The sequence below is a fragment of the Hemicordylus capensis genome, chromosome 2 (assembly GCF_027244095.1).
Source record: "Hemicordylus capensis ecotype Gifberg chromosome 2, rHemCap1.1.pri, whole genome shotgun sequence".
In the NCBI taxonomy this organism is placed as follows: Eukaryota; Metazoa; Chordata; class Lepidosauria; order Squamata; family Cordylidae; genus Hemicordylus; species Hemicordylus capensis.
Genome location: NC_069658.1, coordinates 278972413 through 278985300, shown reverse-complemented (window position 1 = coordinate 278985300; position 12888 = coordinate 278972413). Strand labels below are relative to the sequence as shown.

Here is a 12888-nt window from a genome sequence, read left to right as displayed (position 1 = left end):
ATCGGGTTGCAGGAACATTCACAAGCTTTGTGGGCTCACACACTTAGCGGGTTCAAAATCTCATTGCCAATGTTTTATAGCTGCTTCCCTCATAGACACAAAGAAATCCTTTAGTGGGTTCTTTGCAAATAAAATCTCCTGTATTCGGGCCGACTTGGACTCCACTATTTCTGCAGGGTCCGTGAGAGAGGTATCTAGCAATCCCTCTTGCAGTGTTAGGATGGATCGGTTTCAATCTGTGACTCTTGATGATGTGGACAGACTGCTTGGAGCGGTGCGGCCTACCACTTGTTCTCTGGATCCTTGCCCGACCTGGCTGCTTCGATCTAGCGGAGAGATTGTTGGAGATGGCCTGGTTAATATCATAAATGCATCTCTGGGGGAGGGTAGGGTGCCTTCTTGTTTGAAGGAGGCAATAGTTAGACCTCTTCTTAAGAAGCCTACCCTGGATCCCTCAGCGATGGATAGTTATAGGCCAATCTCCAATCTCCCCTGGCTGGGCAAAGTAATCGAGAGGGTGGTGGCTAACCAGCTCCAGGCAGTTTTGGAGGAATCTGATTATCTGGACCCATTTCAAACTGGCTTTAGAATGGGCTATGGGGTTGAGTCAGCCTTGGTCGGCCTGATGGATGACCTTTACCGGGGAATCGACAGAGGGAGTGTGACTCTGTTGGTCCTCCTGGATCTTTCGGCGGCGTTCGATACCATCGACCATGGTATCCTTCTGGGTCGCCTGGAGGGGTTGGGAATAGGGGGCACCGCTTTGCGGTGGTTCCGTTCCTATCTCTCGGGTAGATCCCAGATGGTGGAGCTTGGTGACAGTCGCTCCTCAAAGCAGGAGCTGTTATATGGAGTCCCTCAGGGCTCCATTCTGTCACCAATGCTTTTTAATATCTACATGAAACCGCTGGGTGAAGTCATCAGGGGATTTGGTGCTGGGTGTTATCAGTATGCTGATGGCACCCAAATCTACTTCTCCTTTTCATCTTCAGGAAATGGCACTCACTCTTTAAATGCCTGCCTACAGGCAGTAATGGGCTGGATGAGGGAGAACAAATTGAAGCTGAATCCAAGCAAGACGGAGGTGCTCATTGTGGGGGCTCAGAATCTGAGGAGTGAGTTAGATCTCCCTGTGCTGGATGGGGTTACACTCCCCCGGAGGGAGCAGGTGCGCAGCTTGGGAGTACTCCTGGACCCAGGCCTCACCCTGGTCTCTCAGGTGGAGGCCATGGCCAGGAGTGCTTTCTATCAGCTTCGGCTGATTCGACAGCTGCGTCCATTCCTTGAGGAGGATGACCTCAAAACAGTGGTGCACCAGCTGGTAACCTCCCGGCTTGACTATTGCAATGCGCTCTACGTGGGGCTGCCTTTGTACGTAGTCCGGAAACTTCAGTTAGTTCAGAATGCGGCAGCCAGATTGGTCTCTGGGGTAACCCGGAGAGACCATATTACGCCTATTTTGAAACAATTACACTGGCTGCCGATATGTTTCCGGGCAAAATACAAAGTGCTGGTGATTACCTTTAAAGCTCTGAACGGCTTAGGTCCAAGTTACCTTGGAGAGCGCCTTCTTCTGCACGATTCCCACCGCACATTAAGGTCATCTGGGGAGGTTCGTCTCCAGTTGCCACCGGCTCGTCTGGTGGCGACTCGGAGGCGGGCCTTCTCTGTGGCTGCTCCGGGGCTGTGGAATGCGCTGCCTGCGGAAATCCGTAATTCGAGTTCTCTGTTGGCCTTCAGGAGGGCCCTCAAAACATATTTGTTTGGCCTGGCCTTTCAGGGCTTTTAAAAATATATATATATATTAAATCTTTTAATTTTTTAATTTTTAACTTGATTTAATGTTTTTAATGACTTAACACACACACCCCCGCCTTGTGCAGACGGGAGGGAGTTTGTCCCAGCCTGTCCTGCGCGAAGCCCAGGAAGGGTTCTGTTTGACCTTTTTGGTCAAGGGGCAGGGTTTTGGCCAGGATTGACCGATCTCTGCCCCATCCTCCATTTTCCATTCTCTTCAGTTGGGGTCAGGCAATCACAGGAGAAGGGGCTTTTCCCTCCCTCCCTCCCCGGTGCAGAGCGGGTCTAGCGACTGGCCGCCTGAGGGGGCCGAGTAGGAATTTTTTGCTCGCAACGCATTGGCCACTGTTGGGTTTTTTTCCGCCTACTCCGTTCTGTGTCCTGGGTGCGTAGTTAGAGTTAGGTCAACCACAATGGCAGGAACAGTGCGGGCGGGGTGGCAATTTGAGGGTTAGAACATCGGTGAGCACCCTTGGATATGTAAAAGGGGTGATTGGTTAATCGCTCCTTTGTAGCCTGTGCGGCACGGGGAGAATGATTGCCATGAACCCTGCTTCAGGACTTCTCCAACCTTTGGGCTGTGTGGTCCGGGGTGGACGAATGCCTAGAAGTATCCAGACCCTCTCTTACAGAAGGGAGGGTTGGCTTTGAAGGAATTGGGTGGGGTGTACCTGCCCATTCCCGAGCCAGGGTGTGTCCCCCAGTAGGGTGCTGGGTAGGATTTCAGAGTTCTGACCTGCTCTATTGGCCCGCACTGTTCTTTAAGGGTGATTAATCACCTGGTGTTGCAGTCTGCCATGTCGTGTGTAATCGTTAACAAAGTTGTGGCCCTTTTCTTCTATACTGAGTCTACATTTTCTTGAGCTGGGGTTTGGGGATAATGTTTTATTTTTATTTAAAATGTTTTTAAATTGTTAGTTGTTGTTTTAATGTTTTAATTTGTTTTAGCTTTTTATTGTTTTATAAGTTGTTTTAATTGTAAACCGCCCTGAGCCATTTTGGAAGGGCGGTATATAAATCAAATAAATAAATAAATAAATAAATCTTATGTAGATTTAACTAAAGGTTTATTCAGAAACAACTCCCATTTTCTCCTTCCCCTCCCATATTTTTCTGACTCCTCCCCACACACTTTCTACAGGATCTCCCACTGGGACAAACTTCTCAACAAAACGACACAAAAGATTGCTAGGTAGAATGGAACAGGCTTTCTGCTGCTTCCTTCTAGAAATGAAGAACTGGACAAATGTGGCCCATGATGTCTAATCGCTGATAGGCAAAGCTTTGAGTAAATAAGAAATTTGCTTGTCAGTTAAGCTGTCTGCTAAGTATATTGATAAGACAAAAAAAATCACTGGTTTGTAAAGCAGGCATGAATGAGACTCCAAAGAGCAATGTTTAATTTCAATAGAGCTATCCTGTTAAATGTCCTGGAAGTGCATTGCTGTCAGTCTAATAGTAGGAATGAAATGTGATGTGCCTACATATGCCTTAAAAATACAATATACAGAACCTATTGCTTCTTTGGCCAATGTAGGCATTCCAATAGTTTCTTGTTCCAGCCTTGCTTGGTTAGGAAAGGCTAGGGTCATGTGATAGTTTCTTGCCTTTAACAGCCCTAGATGAAGTGCTAACTATGCAAACTCCATAGCCTTGTTGCTGGGAGGAAAGCACAGTCACCCAGTTAAAGGCATCTTAGCTGATCAATGAAATGTGTTTTAATTTATCAAATTTGCATATTACTAAAACAGGTTTTGAAGGGTGAGGGACTCATTTCCCTCGTTTTTAAATGGAATGCTATTACGTTGCTGATGACATCTTAGAAAAGATACTCTGTCCTATGTAAGAGGGAGGGGTGCCTGCAATCTGCACTTTATTCGTGTGTGTGTGTCTGTGTGTGCGTGCGTGCTGTGCATGTGTATAGTACTTGTAATGAAATAATTATTTGTAAAACACCCATTAATTGGGAATGCCTTTATTCAATTTGCAAAGATCTTAAATCTAAGTGGGTACAATTAAAGGTTATTCTTGCTTTGGAGAACTGACCTATTCACAGCTTTAAAACAAGAGAGAATGGGACATGCTCTTCCTAACTGGAGAAAGGAAAGACATCCTCCAGAAGTTCGCATGCAGTACTAAAGAGGAAGGACACAGCCTTCCTGGTATTTTTCATTTTGTTGTTGTTGTTTACTAGTTTGTATTAAAGATCTGGTGTCTCGTTTAAATCTTGACGTACTAAATTTGCATGTGTAGCAGCTGAGAGCCCAGCTTAAAGTAGATCCCGACCACATGCAGTGCTACACGGCTAAATTATTCTTGCCTGCCTGCTGTGAAGTCTAAATTAGACCTGAGGATCTTGTGGTCATTGAGTGGTATAGTAAGAGGGCTTGGCCTGTATGTATGCATATTTTTTTTAAAGGAAAAAAAGAAATAGAACTCGTTTTAGGCAAACACAAAATCACACAGGAAATGGGGGATTCATCACAGGGGTGCAGGGGCGGAGCCACCATTGAGCGGATGGGTTCAAAAAATCCAGGGGCCGTGCCTCATGGCCCAGACAAGTCCCCTGCGTCTGATGCCAGACACAGGGGGCACAACCCCGTTTGGAAGCTTAATCGGGCAGCACTACATTCACAGCATGGCCGGAGCAACTCTCTCTGCCTTTTAAAGGCAGGGAGAGTCTCTCCAGCTGCACTGCGAACTCAGTGCTGGTCGATCTAACCCAAACGGGGCCGTGCGGCCCCATTTGGGAGCTAAACCACGCCCCCACATCTGACATCAGACATGAGGGCATGGCTAAATGCCCCCTGCGTCTGACGTCAGATGCAGGGAAGGGGCTGGGGGGCCACAGTGTCAGAACCTGGGCCGCTGCTGGCCTTCTTCTGTGCCTGCAGGGGTGTCACAAATACTGTCCAGTTATTGAGGCTGTTCTCATGACACGGTGGCCTGGATTACCACGAGTGGCTCATGTTGACTGGAGCACCAGGAGCAGAGAGCTCCCAGCTGCTCTAGACTGTACTAGCCTCACTTTTTAACCCGATCTTTAGTTGGGGTTAAATGAACCTGCAGTTCATATAACTTTGGCAGGTGACCATCTGAGCAATCACCACCAGATTAAGGGGCTTCCTGCTGGCCCACTGCCATTTCTGGCAGTAAGCCGGGGAAGGGGAGGAGTGGCTGCCCCAAGAACTGAGGCTGCTCTAAAGAGAGCAGCTGCCAAGCACATGGCGCAGGGCATCCTGGGATGTGGGAGAAGGAAATCCTCCCACTCCTAGCTCATGCTATCACCATGCACATGCTCATGTGGGCACACAACAAAGTGAAGGGGAGCACGGGTTGCATATTTACATGTCTCTGGAAATAAAACTTTTATAGTTCTGCTTGACTTTAGGAAGTGCTATTTATTGGAAATGCTTTGGGTTTACCCTTTGGATATTGCATACCCCATTGGATATTCCCCCCAAGTCCTTATTTATTCAGCTTATATGCTGAACTTATACTGAGAGAAGCTGGATTGAAAGAAGATGAGCATGGTTTTAAAGTTGGAAGAAGAAACATCAATAACCTGCACTACATTGATGACACCTGAAAGTCAAGGAGCACCGTGAAAAAATGGGACTACGACTAAATGTAAAGAGGACCAAACTAATGACAATGGGTACAGCAACCAGCCTCAGAATTGATAATGGAGACATTGAAGTGGTGGATAGCTTCTGCCTTTTAGGATTGACAGTCAACAGTAAAGGATCTAGCAGTCAAGAAATATGCTGCAGACTAGCACTTGGTAGGGTTGCAATGAAGGCCTTGGAAAGGATATTTAGATGCCATGATATGTCTATATCTACAAAGATTAGTCTCATTTGGACAATGGTTTTTCCCATGACATTCTATGGATGCGAAAGCTGGACCTTGAAGAAGCAAGATAGAAAAAGTATTGATGCTTTTGAACTTTGTTGCTGGAGAAGACTTTTGAGGATACCATGGACAGCTAGGAAAACAAACAAATGGATCTTTGAACAAATCAATCCAGAATTTTCACTCTAGGCACAAATGACCAGGCTCAAACTAGCATACTTTGGACACATTATGTGAAAACCCAGCTCCCTGGAGAAGCCCATAATGCTGGGAAAAGTTGAAGGAAAGAGAAGAAGAGGACAACCAGCATCAAGGTGAATGGACTTAATTATGATAGCAATGAATGCACCACTGAGAGACCTTAAAGGCCAATTTGAAGACAGATCATCCTGGAGAGAATCTATATGTGGTCGGTATGAGTCGACACTGACTTGACGGCACTTAATCAATCAATCGGATATTACATATTTTGATAAGCAATATAACAACTATTTTTCTTAAATTTTTGCATGTTAACTTCTTGTGCATATATAGCAATATATATACACAACTAAAGCACAATTACATACAAAAAAATTTATAATTAGAAATCAAATATTGGTTAGAGTGCTTTCATACAAAATTAGCTCAGGCACACAGGATCAGTAAATCCTGTACTATATTTATAGAGAAATTTTATATAGCAGTCTTTTTTTTATTATATTTTAATATCACCCTATCTAAAAGTTTTGGGTAGCTTAAAAGAAAGGAAAACAACAAAAATTCAACCATCAATTAAAATGACAATTAAACCAGAGAATGGAAACAATTAAAAAAACGTTGGGAGGCCAGACTGAAAACGAGGGTCTTAAGGGCTATTTTGAAGGCTAGTAATGTTGTTGAGCTTCAGATTTCTGCAGGGAATGCATTCCATGACCTAGGAGCAGCTAGGTGGCCCAATCCCAATTTGCCACCAGAGAAACAGTGGTAGCCGGAGATAGACTTCTCCAGGTGACTTTAATGTATAGAGGGGATCATGCAGAAGATTCCTCATGGAAGTATACAAAAAGGGGTGAGGAGTACACAGAGAGTGTGGGGAGACAACAGAGAGAAGGAAGGAAGAGGAAATAAGAGATAAGTGTAATCAAATACAGATACTTAAGCTTTGTTTCAGCTGGAGGTCAGGATGAAAGGGTGAAGCCAAAGAAAAGGTAGGTTCTAAATGAGCCAAGTTTTGAAGGAAAGGAGTTCAGACATGGAATCAATCAGTCAATCTGGACTTACCATGTCACTGACTGACTTTAATATAATTTGTATCCGTATTCATTGGATGCTCATGCAGGTCCCCTTTTTTCATACTATTGGGTTTTAGTAATCATTGTGAAACATTTCCATGTTAAAGCTACCTTTAGAAAACAGGAAGGTCAATTTTTAATGGAATAAAAGCAGTGGATACTTATCTGTCTATTCAGAAGGTTGAACACTGGGTTTTGGATAACAAATGTAAACAATGCCAAGAATATTTTAAATTTCCTTTATCACCAGTTATTTTGTCTAAAAAAATATTTTGCTGATTTTAGGTGCTGTTTCTGCTGCTGGTTCTTTAGTTTGTTAATATAAAATATTAGTGACTCAATGTAGCCCAAAAGGCATTTCTTCGTATGAGTAACAAACATAGTGATGGTTGCCAATGCCATTTAAGCCAAGCCTCATAAACCAGTCATTTCCCAAGGACTGGTAAAGAGGGTGAAAATGATTAGCAAGAAAAGTCACAAGCACAAAGTCAGAACATTACTTAAGCTGGAACTGGACATAACAATGTAGAGGTCGGGTGCAGGCCACCAGGAGTAGCATTCACCTATATATAAATATGTTGTATATATTGTGAGCTATTAAACCTCATATCCCATGGTGAATCCTCTAGAAAATTACCATGAAGGTGATACAGAGCTACAAAGCAGCTGTACTGAAATGTCAGGAGGGCTTACACAGCTGACACAAGCTGCTGAAAACAGAACATGGCAGCATAAATTCTCTTTCTCCAGCCAAGCATTGCTTAATATAGATTTACCATATGCTTCAGTCCCACTCACTCTTACACAAGCATCTTCTATGATCGAGTTGTGCTACAATTTCTGGTGAAAAAGTGTATGAATATCGAGGATCTAACAAGGCTGTAGAAATACCATACTTAAGTTCTGGGTTTTTTTTCATTTTCCTTTAGGTACTTTTTTTATTTTAATCAACAAAGAAAATGTCTGAGTTCAGCCAAAACTCTGACCAGGAAGAAATCTATTCTGAGGAGATTGATGAAGATGAAATCTTAGCAAACTTGTCTCCTGAGGAACTGAGGGAACTACAGTGTGAAATGGAGGTCATGGCTCCGGACCCCGAAGTGCCGGTTGGAATGATACAAAGAGATCAGACTGAAAAAACCCCAACAGGAAACTTTGATCACAGGTCCCTTGTTGACTACCTGTACTGGCAAAAGGCATCTAGACGCGTGCATGAGGATGAAAGGGTCCCAGTCACTCTCCTACCATCGGAGGTAAGAAGCAGGAAATATAAATGTACTATACACATCTGCTATTCAATGATTTAAAACTATACCCCCCTATATATTAAATACACTTTTAAACTGCCTGTTTCTTGCATATATTAGAAAAAGTGTTTATTCTTACAAAATGCCATATTGTATTTCAGAAGGCTTTATGGATTTTAGTCTCTAGTGCTCAGTTAAGATATTCCTTAGGTGTCTCATAAATAGGATTTCAAAGGAAAACACTCCAGAATGAGTGATTTTGTATTAGTTAAAAAGTTTTATCTCTTTAAACATGTATCACAGATCAAGATTTTTAAATCATGTAGCATTCCTCTTATACAATTCAAAAGCAATTCTAAAATAATAAAACTAATCTAATATGGTATAAGAATAACTATAACTAAAAGTTAAATCATGCAAGAAAACCTTTGGGAAAGTAAGTGTCTAGGAAGTGTTTAAAATGAAAGAAGAGAGAAGATCAGGTATGCCTTCTTTAGGAGGGAATCTTATAACAAGGAGCCCACCTCCAGAGGTCTTGCTGCGAAACCAAAGTGTATCCATCTAATTCAGGGCTGCTGAACTTTGGCCCTCCTGCAGATGTTGGCCTAAAATTCCCATAATCCTTGGCTATTGGCTAGTGTGGCTGGGGATTATGGGAGCTGTAGTTTATAAACAGCTGAGGGGGCTAAGTTGAGCAGGCCTGGACCATAGCAACTGGTCCATGCCTTGGTAGTCTTAAAGAGAAAGAGGGCTCAAATAGGGACTCCCTCAGAGTCAAACGAGAGTTCAAACTAGTGCTCCTTCAGAGTCAAACTAATGTTAAACACATAGTTTGACCCTGACATTCTTTCTTTTTTCTTTTTTCTTTTTCTTTTTTGTAAATTGCCAATTGGCTGGGTGGTGGAGATTCCATATTTGGGCTATGGTTGGGAGGAGCGGGGTTTAATCATTTGCCTTTCCATGTTCCCATTCAGGATCACATCTCTTTGGCTGTTTGCCCTGGGGGTAAGCTCTCATTGGCACCATTATATTGGGACCACAACAGGAGCAAAGGGTTAAAGCTTCACCACCACCTCTCAGATATGCTAATTTCTGGCCAAGTAGATGGGTTTATGTATGTTTGAATATTGTTGTCTTATGAGCCAATCCAGCAGTCCCTAGACCAGTGCAGAAGCTCATAGGATCTGGTGTGAATCTTCAGTCTGAGAACAAACATGGAATTATTTCATTGGTGCTGGGACCCCAGAGATGGCCCCAGAAGATCCAGCAATGCTGCTGTGCCATTGCTTCCCTTTCTCCTGTGCAGTAAGGTATTCTGTACAAGGACAAAACCCTGTACCTTTGAGACAAGTACTGGAAACACAGGCCTGTAATGAGCTTGCACACACACATACACAAAAGAGAAGAGAAAGGCTTGCTGAAATGGAGAGGTCTTACTGCCATTATGGGATTGCCTTGCTGCTTTAAAGCAGTGGTGATTGCTGCCATCTGGGCCTGGCGGGGAGGGGGTGGCAAAGACGCTAGTTGCAAAAACCACACAGTGAACATTACACATGAGTAAGCTCAATATTTCCAATGGACCTACTCACAGATAGCCATTGAGTGAGTTGAGCCACTGCACTTTTCTAGCAGCAACCAGCACCCTTCTCACACACCTATGGTATGAGCTGTATGCCTACACAGAGGTTGAGTAGTATAAGCAGAGAGTACTCAGCCTCTACCAGCCACCTAATGGCGCAGTGGGGAAATGACTTGACTAGCAAGCCAGAGGTTACCCGTTCAAATCACCACTGGCATGTTTCCCAGACTATGGGAAACACATATATCAAGCAGCAGTGATAGAGGAAGATGCTGAAAGGCAGCGTCTCATACTGCATAGGAGGAGGCAATGGTAGACCCCTCCTGTATTCTACCAAAGAAAACCACAGGGCTCTGTGGTCCCCAGGAGTCGACACTGACTCGATAGCACACTTTACTCAGCCTCTAAAGAATTGATTAAAGCTATTTGTATCCTGTTTCTCCTATTATTCAAAGCATCTCGGAACAAAAGACCCACCAATAAAACAATAATCCTGCAATTTAAAAGCTACCTAACTAAAAGCAATACAAGCTATAAGAGCAGCATAGATTGAATTGCAGGATCATTCTACCCTCTTCCTAGCCAATAAATAAATAAAATATAGACCTTTTAAGCTTAAAAAGGAGGGGTGGGTCACAAAATGGCATGGGTTGAGGCTTCTGTCATTCAATTATATTGATGAAACAAGCACAACTCACAACCACAACTAGTATTCATTCACTCACCACTCACAAACACCACTCAGTTTCAGGTGACGGCTCCGAATAACATTTTCTCCGAAATTCAAATTTTCAGTACTGGGGAAAGGTGTTTCCTGTAATGAGAGGCACATGCTAGGTGAATGTCTGGTCCCTCTGCAACAGTTCAGCAACTATTTGGCTCCCCTCCCCACATGGTTAACTGAAAATACTATGCTATGTAGTGCTTCCCTGCTGTCGCCTGCTAACTGAGCAAAGAACACCTTCTGAAAGTGGTGATTCTCTTTGTGTAGCAGGGGGAGAGCAACTGGCCCTAGCTATCTCCAGCACAGCATCCCTCCAGGATCCCTTTCATTTTTAGATTGTGAGCCCTTTGGGGACAGGGAGCCATTTTATTTTTTTATATCTATGTCAACTGCTTTGGGAACTTATGTTGAAAAGCAGTATACAAATATTCCTCATATTCATATACATATATATTCCTTAAAAGAGGACTTTGTAGCGACAAGGCTGTCCCTGCATAAATGTGATGTGGTCCTTGCCTAGGACTCAAATGGACAGCATGAGGATACAGCCAGAAGTCAAGAATGCATAACTGCCAACATGTCCCTATTTTCCCATTCTGGTGAATGGGAAAATAGGGACATGTTGACAGGAATGAGACTGGCAATTGGTTGTGAGGATGAGACAGAAAGGCAGACATTGCTGAAGGTGAAAGTGGAAGTATAGTGGTTTGGGAAAGGCTTTGCTAGGGAGGGCAGTTTTTGAGCAGAGATTGACTGGAAGAGAAGGAAACGGCTAGATAAACCTTGGAGGGAGAGCTGTGCAAAGCACTGAGAGAAAAGTACCCAGAGCAGAGTCAGGGTCAAAGCAGACCAACATTAAGCATGCCATTGTCTTTCATTTTTTGAAAAAAAGAAATGCTGTGTAGGGGGACCCGGCCACGATCCAGACCGGGACTGCAGTTCAACCCTGTTCCCTTGCTACATGGTCTCAGCAAAAATCACCCCCACAGTGTGTGCTACTGAGACAGGAAACAAAAGAGGGTTGCCTCCCCTGCTGTCCCAGCCTATGGAGCTAATTGGATATGTGACAACAAAGAAGCACCAGCAAGAACTAGAATTAGGGTTCCACAACCCCACCTGTGCCAGATTTGGTTTGTTTGTCGATTGCATATATTTTGCTTTTCAACCATCAGGTCCTTAAATGGAAAATATTTGAAATAGAGAAAGTGCTTCCATATTCTGCTCACTTGGGATGCTTGTCTGAATCTTATAGTTGCTCAGCACCAGCCCTGCATAGAACTAGAACTGTCAGGATCAGAGAGGCTTCACAGAAAGATGGGCCTATTGAGGAACTGGTGGTGGAGAGGAGAGGATGCCAGAGGTATCCAGCGATTGTGTTAGGGGTATGCTTTCCATTTTGGCCACTGCAGATGTGTTGTGTACACACGACCACTAAATCTACCCTTGTGCTTAGCACAAATGTGGCTGGTGGCTTCAAGAACGCCACTTGATTTAGGAATAAATCCTTTATCAGCTTAAGCTCTGTGTGTGGGCAGTGGGGGGGGGGGGATCCTCCCATATCTGATCAGCCTCAGCATTTGGTGCTATGCAGCTCCAGCTTAGCCTCAGTGGAGGTAATTCACAAACTAAAGCATAATCATAGGTCAACTGTCCCTGTTTACCAGACACAGTTCTTATTCTCTGCCTGACTCTGGTGAATCACTGGTGAATCACTGACTCTGGTGAATCACTGCCACTATTGGCCCATGTTTTTGTCTCTTGGGAGTACCTTGTCCAGTTTGTTTGTTTTTAATGTGAGTTGCTAGAGTTGTCATTCTTCAGGATTCAGCTCCCTCCCCAGAGTCTCTAGACATTAAAGCTCCAAGTGGGTAGGTGGATGCTTCTAGGGCACATGCAGTCAAATGTGTGCACAATACTAAGGCACTACACAGAGCATAGTATATAGCAGGTGGAATCTGGTCTTCAACAATGCTGAAGTGGTGGGGTGGGGCAGGGCCAGCCATTCAGGCAGTAATCCTTCATAGGAGAATTGGTTGTTACAAGTGTATTCCTGAAGGAACATGGGAAGCTGCCACATACCAAGTCAGACCACTGGTTGATCTAGCTTAGTATTGTCTACACTGACCAGCAGCAGCTCTCCCAGATTTTAGGCAGGTCTTTCACAGGCCTACCTGGGGCTGAACCTCCAGCATGCAATCAGGTGCTCCACCACTGAGCTACGGCCCCATCCCCTAAGGGGAATATCTTACAGTAGACAGTGTTCACATGTAGACACCCACCCCCAACCCCTACTTAGCAAAGTGGACAATTTATGCTCACTACTGCAAGACTGGCTCTCCATCCTCTATGTTCATCTGCAAAATGTTTGAGAGTATGGGAGGAGAGCTGGCCTTGTGGTAGCAAGTGTGACTT

General features: G+C 44.1%; 1 protein-coding gene across 4 annotated transcripts in view; it reads left to right on the top strand.

The window, feature by feature from the left end:
- The window catches only part of LMOD3 (leiomodin 3), a 55614-nt gene that overhangs the window by 26878 nt on the left and 15848 nt on the right, over window positions 1-12888 (top strand). For all 4 annotated transcript variants that reach the window (XM_053297543.1, XM_053297542.1, XM_053297544.1 and 1 more), the window contains one exon: window positions 7856-8179. In XM_053297543.1, the coding sequence (XP_053153518.1) occupies window positions 7886-8179 (294 nt within the window). In that variant the 5' untranslated portion in view covers window positions 7856-7885. The remainder of the gene's footprint in view (window positions 1-7855; window positions 8180-12888) is intronic.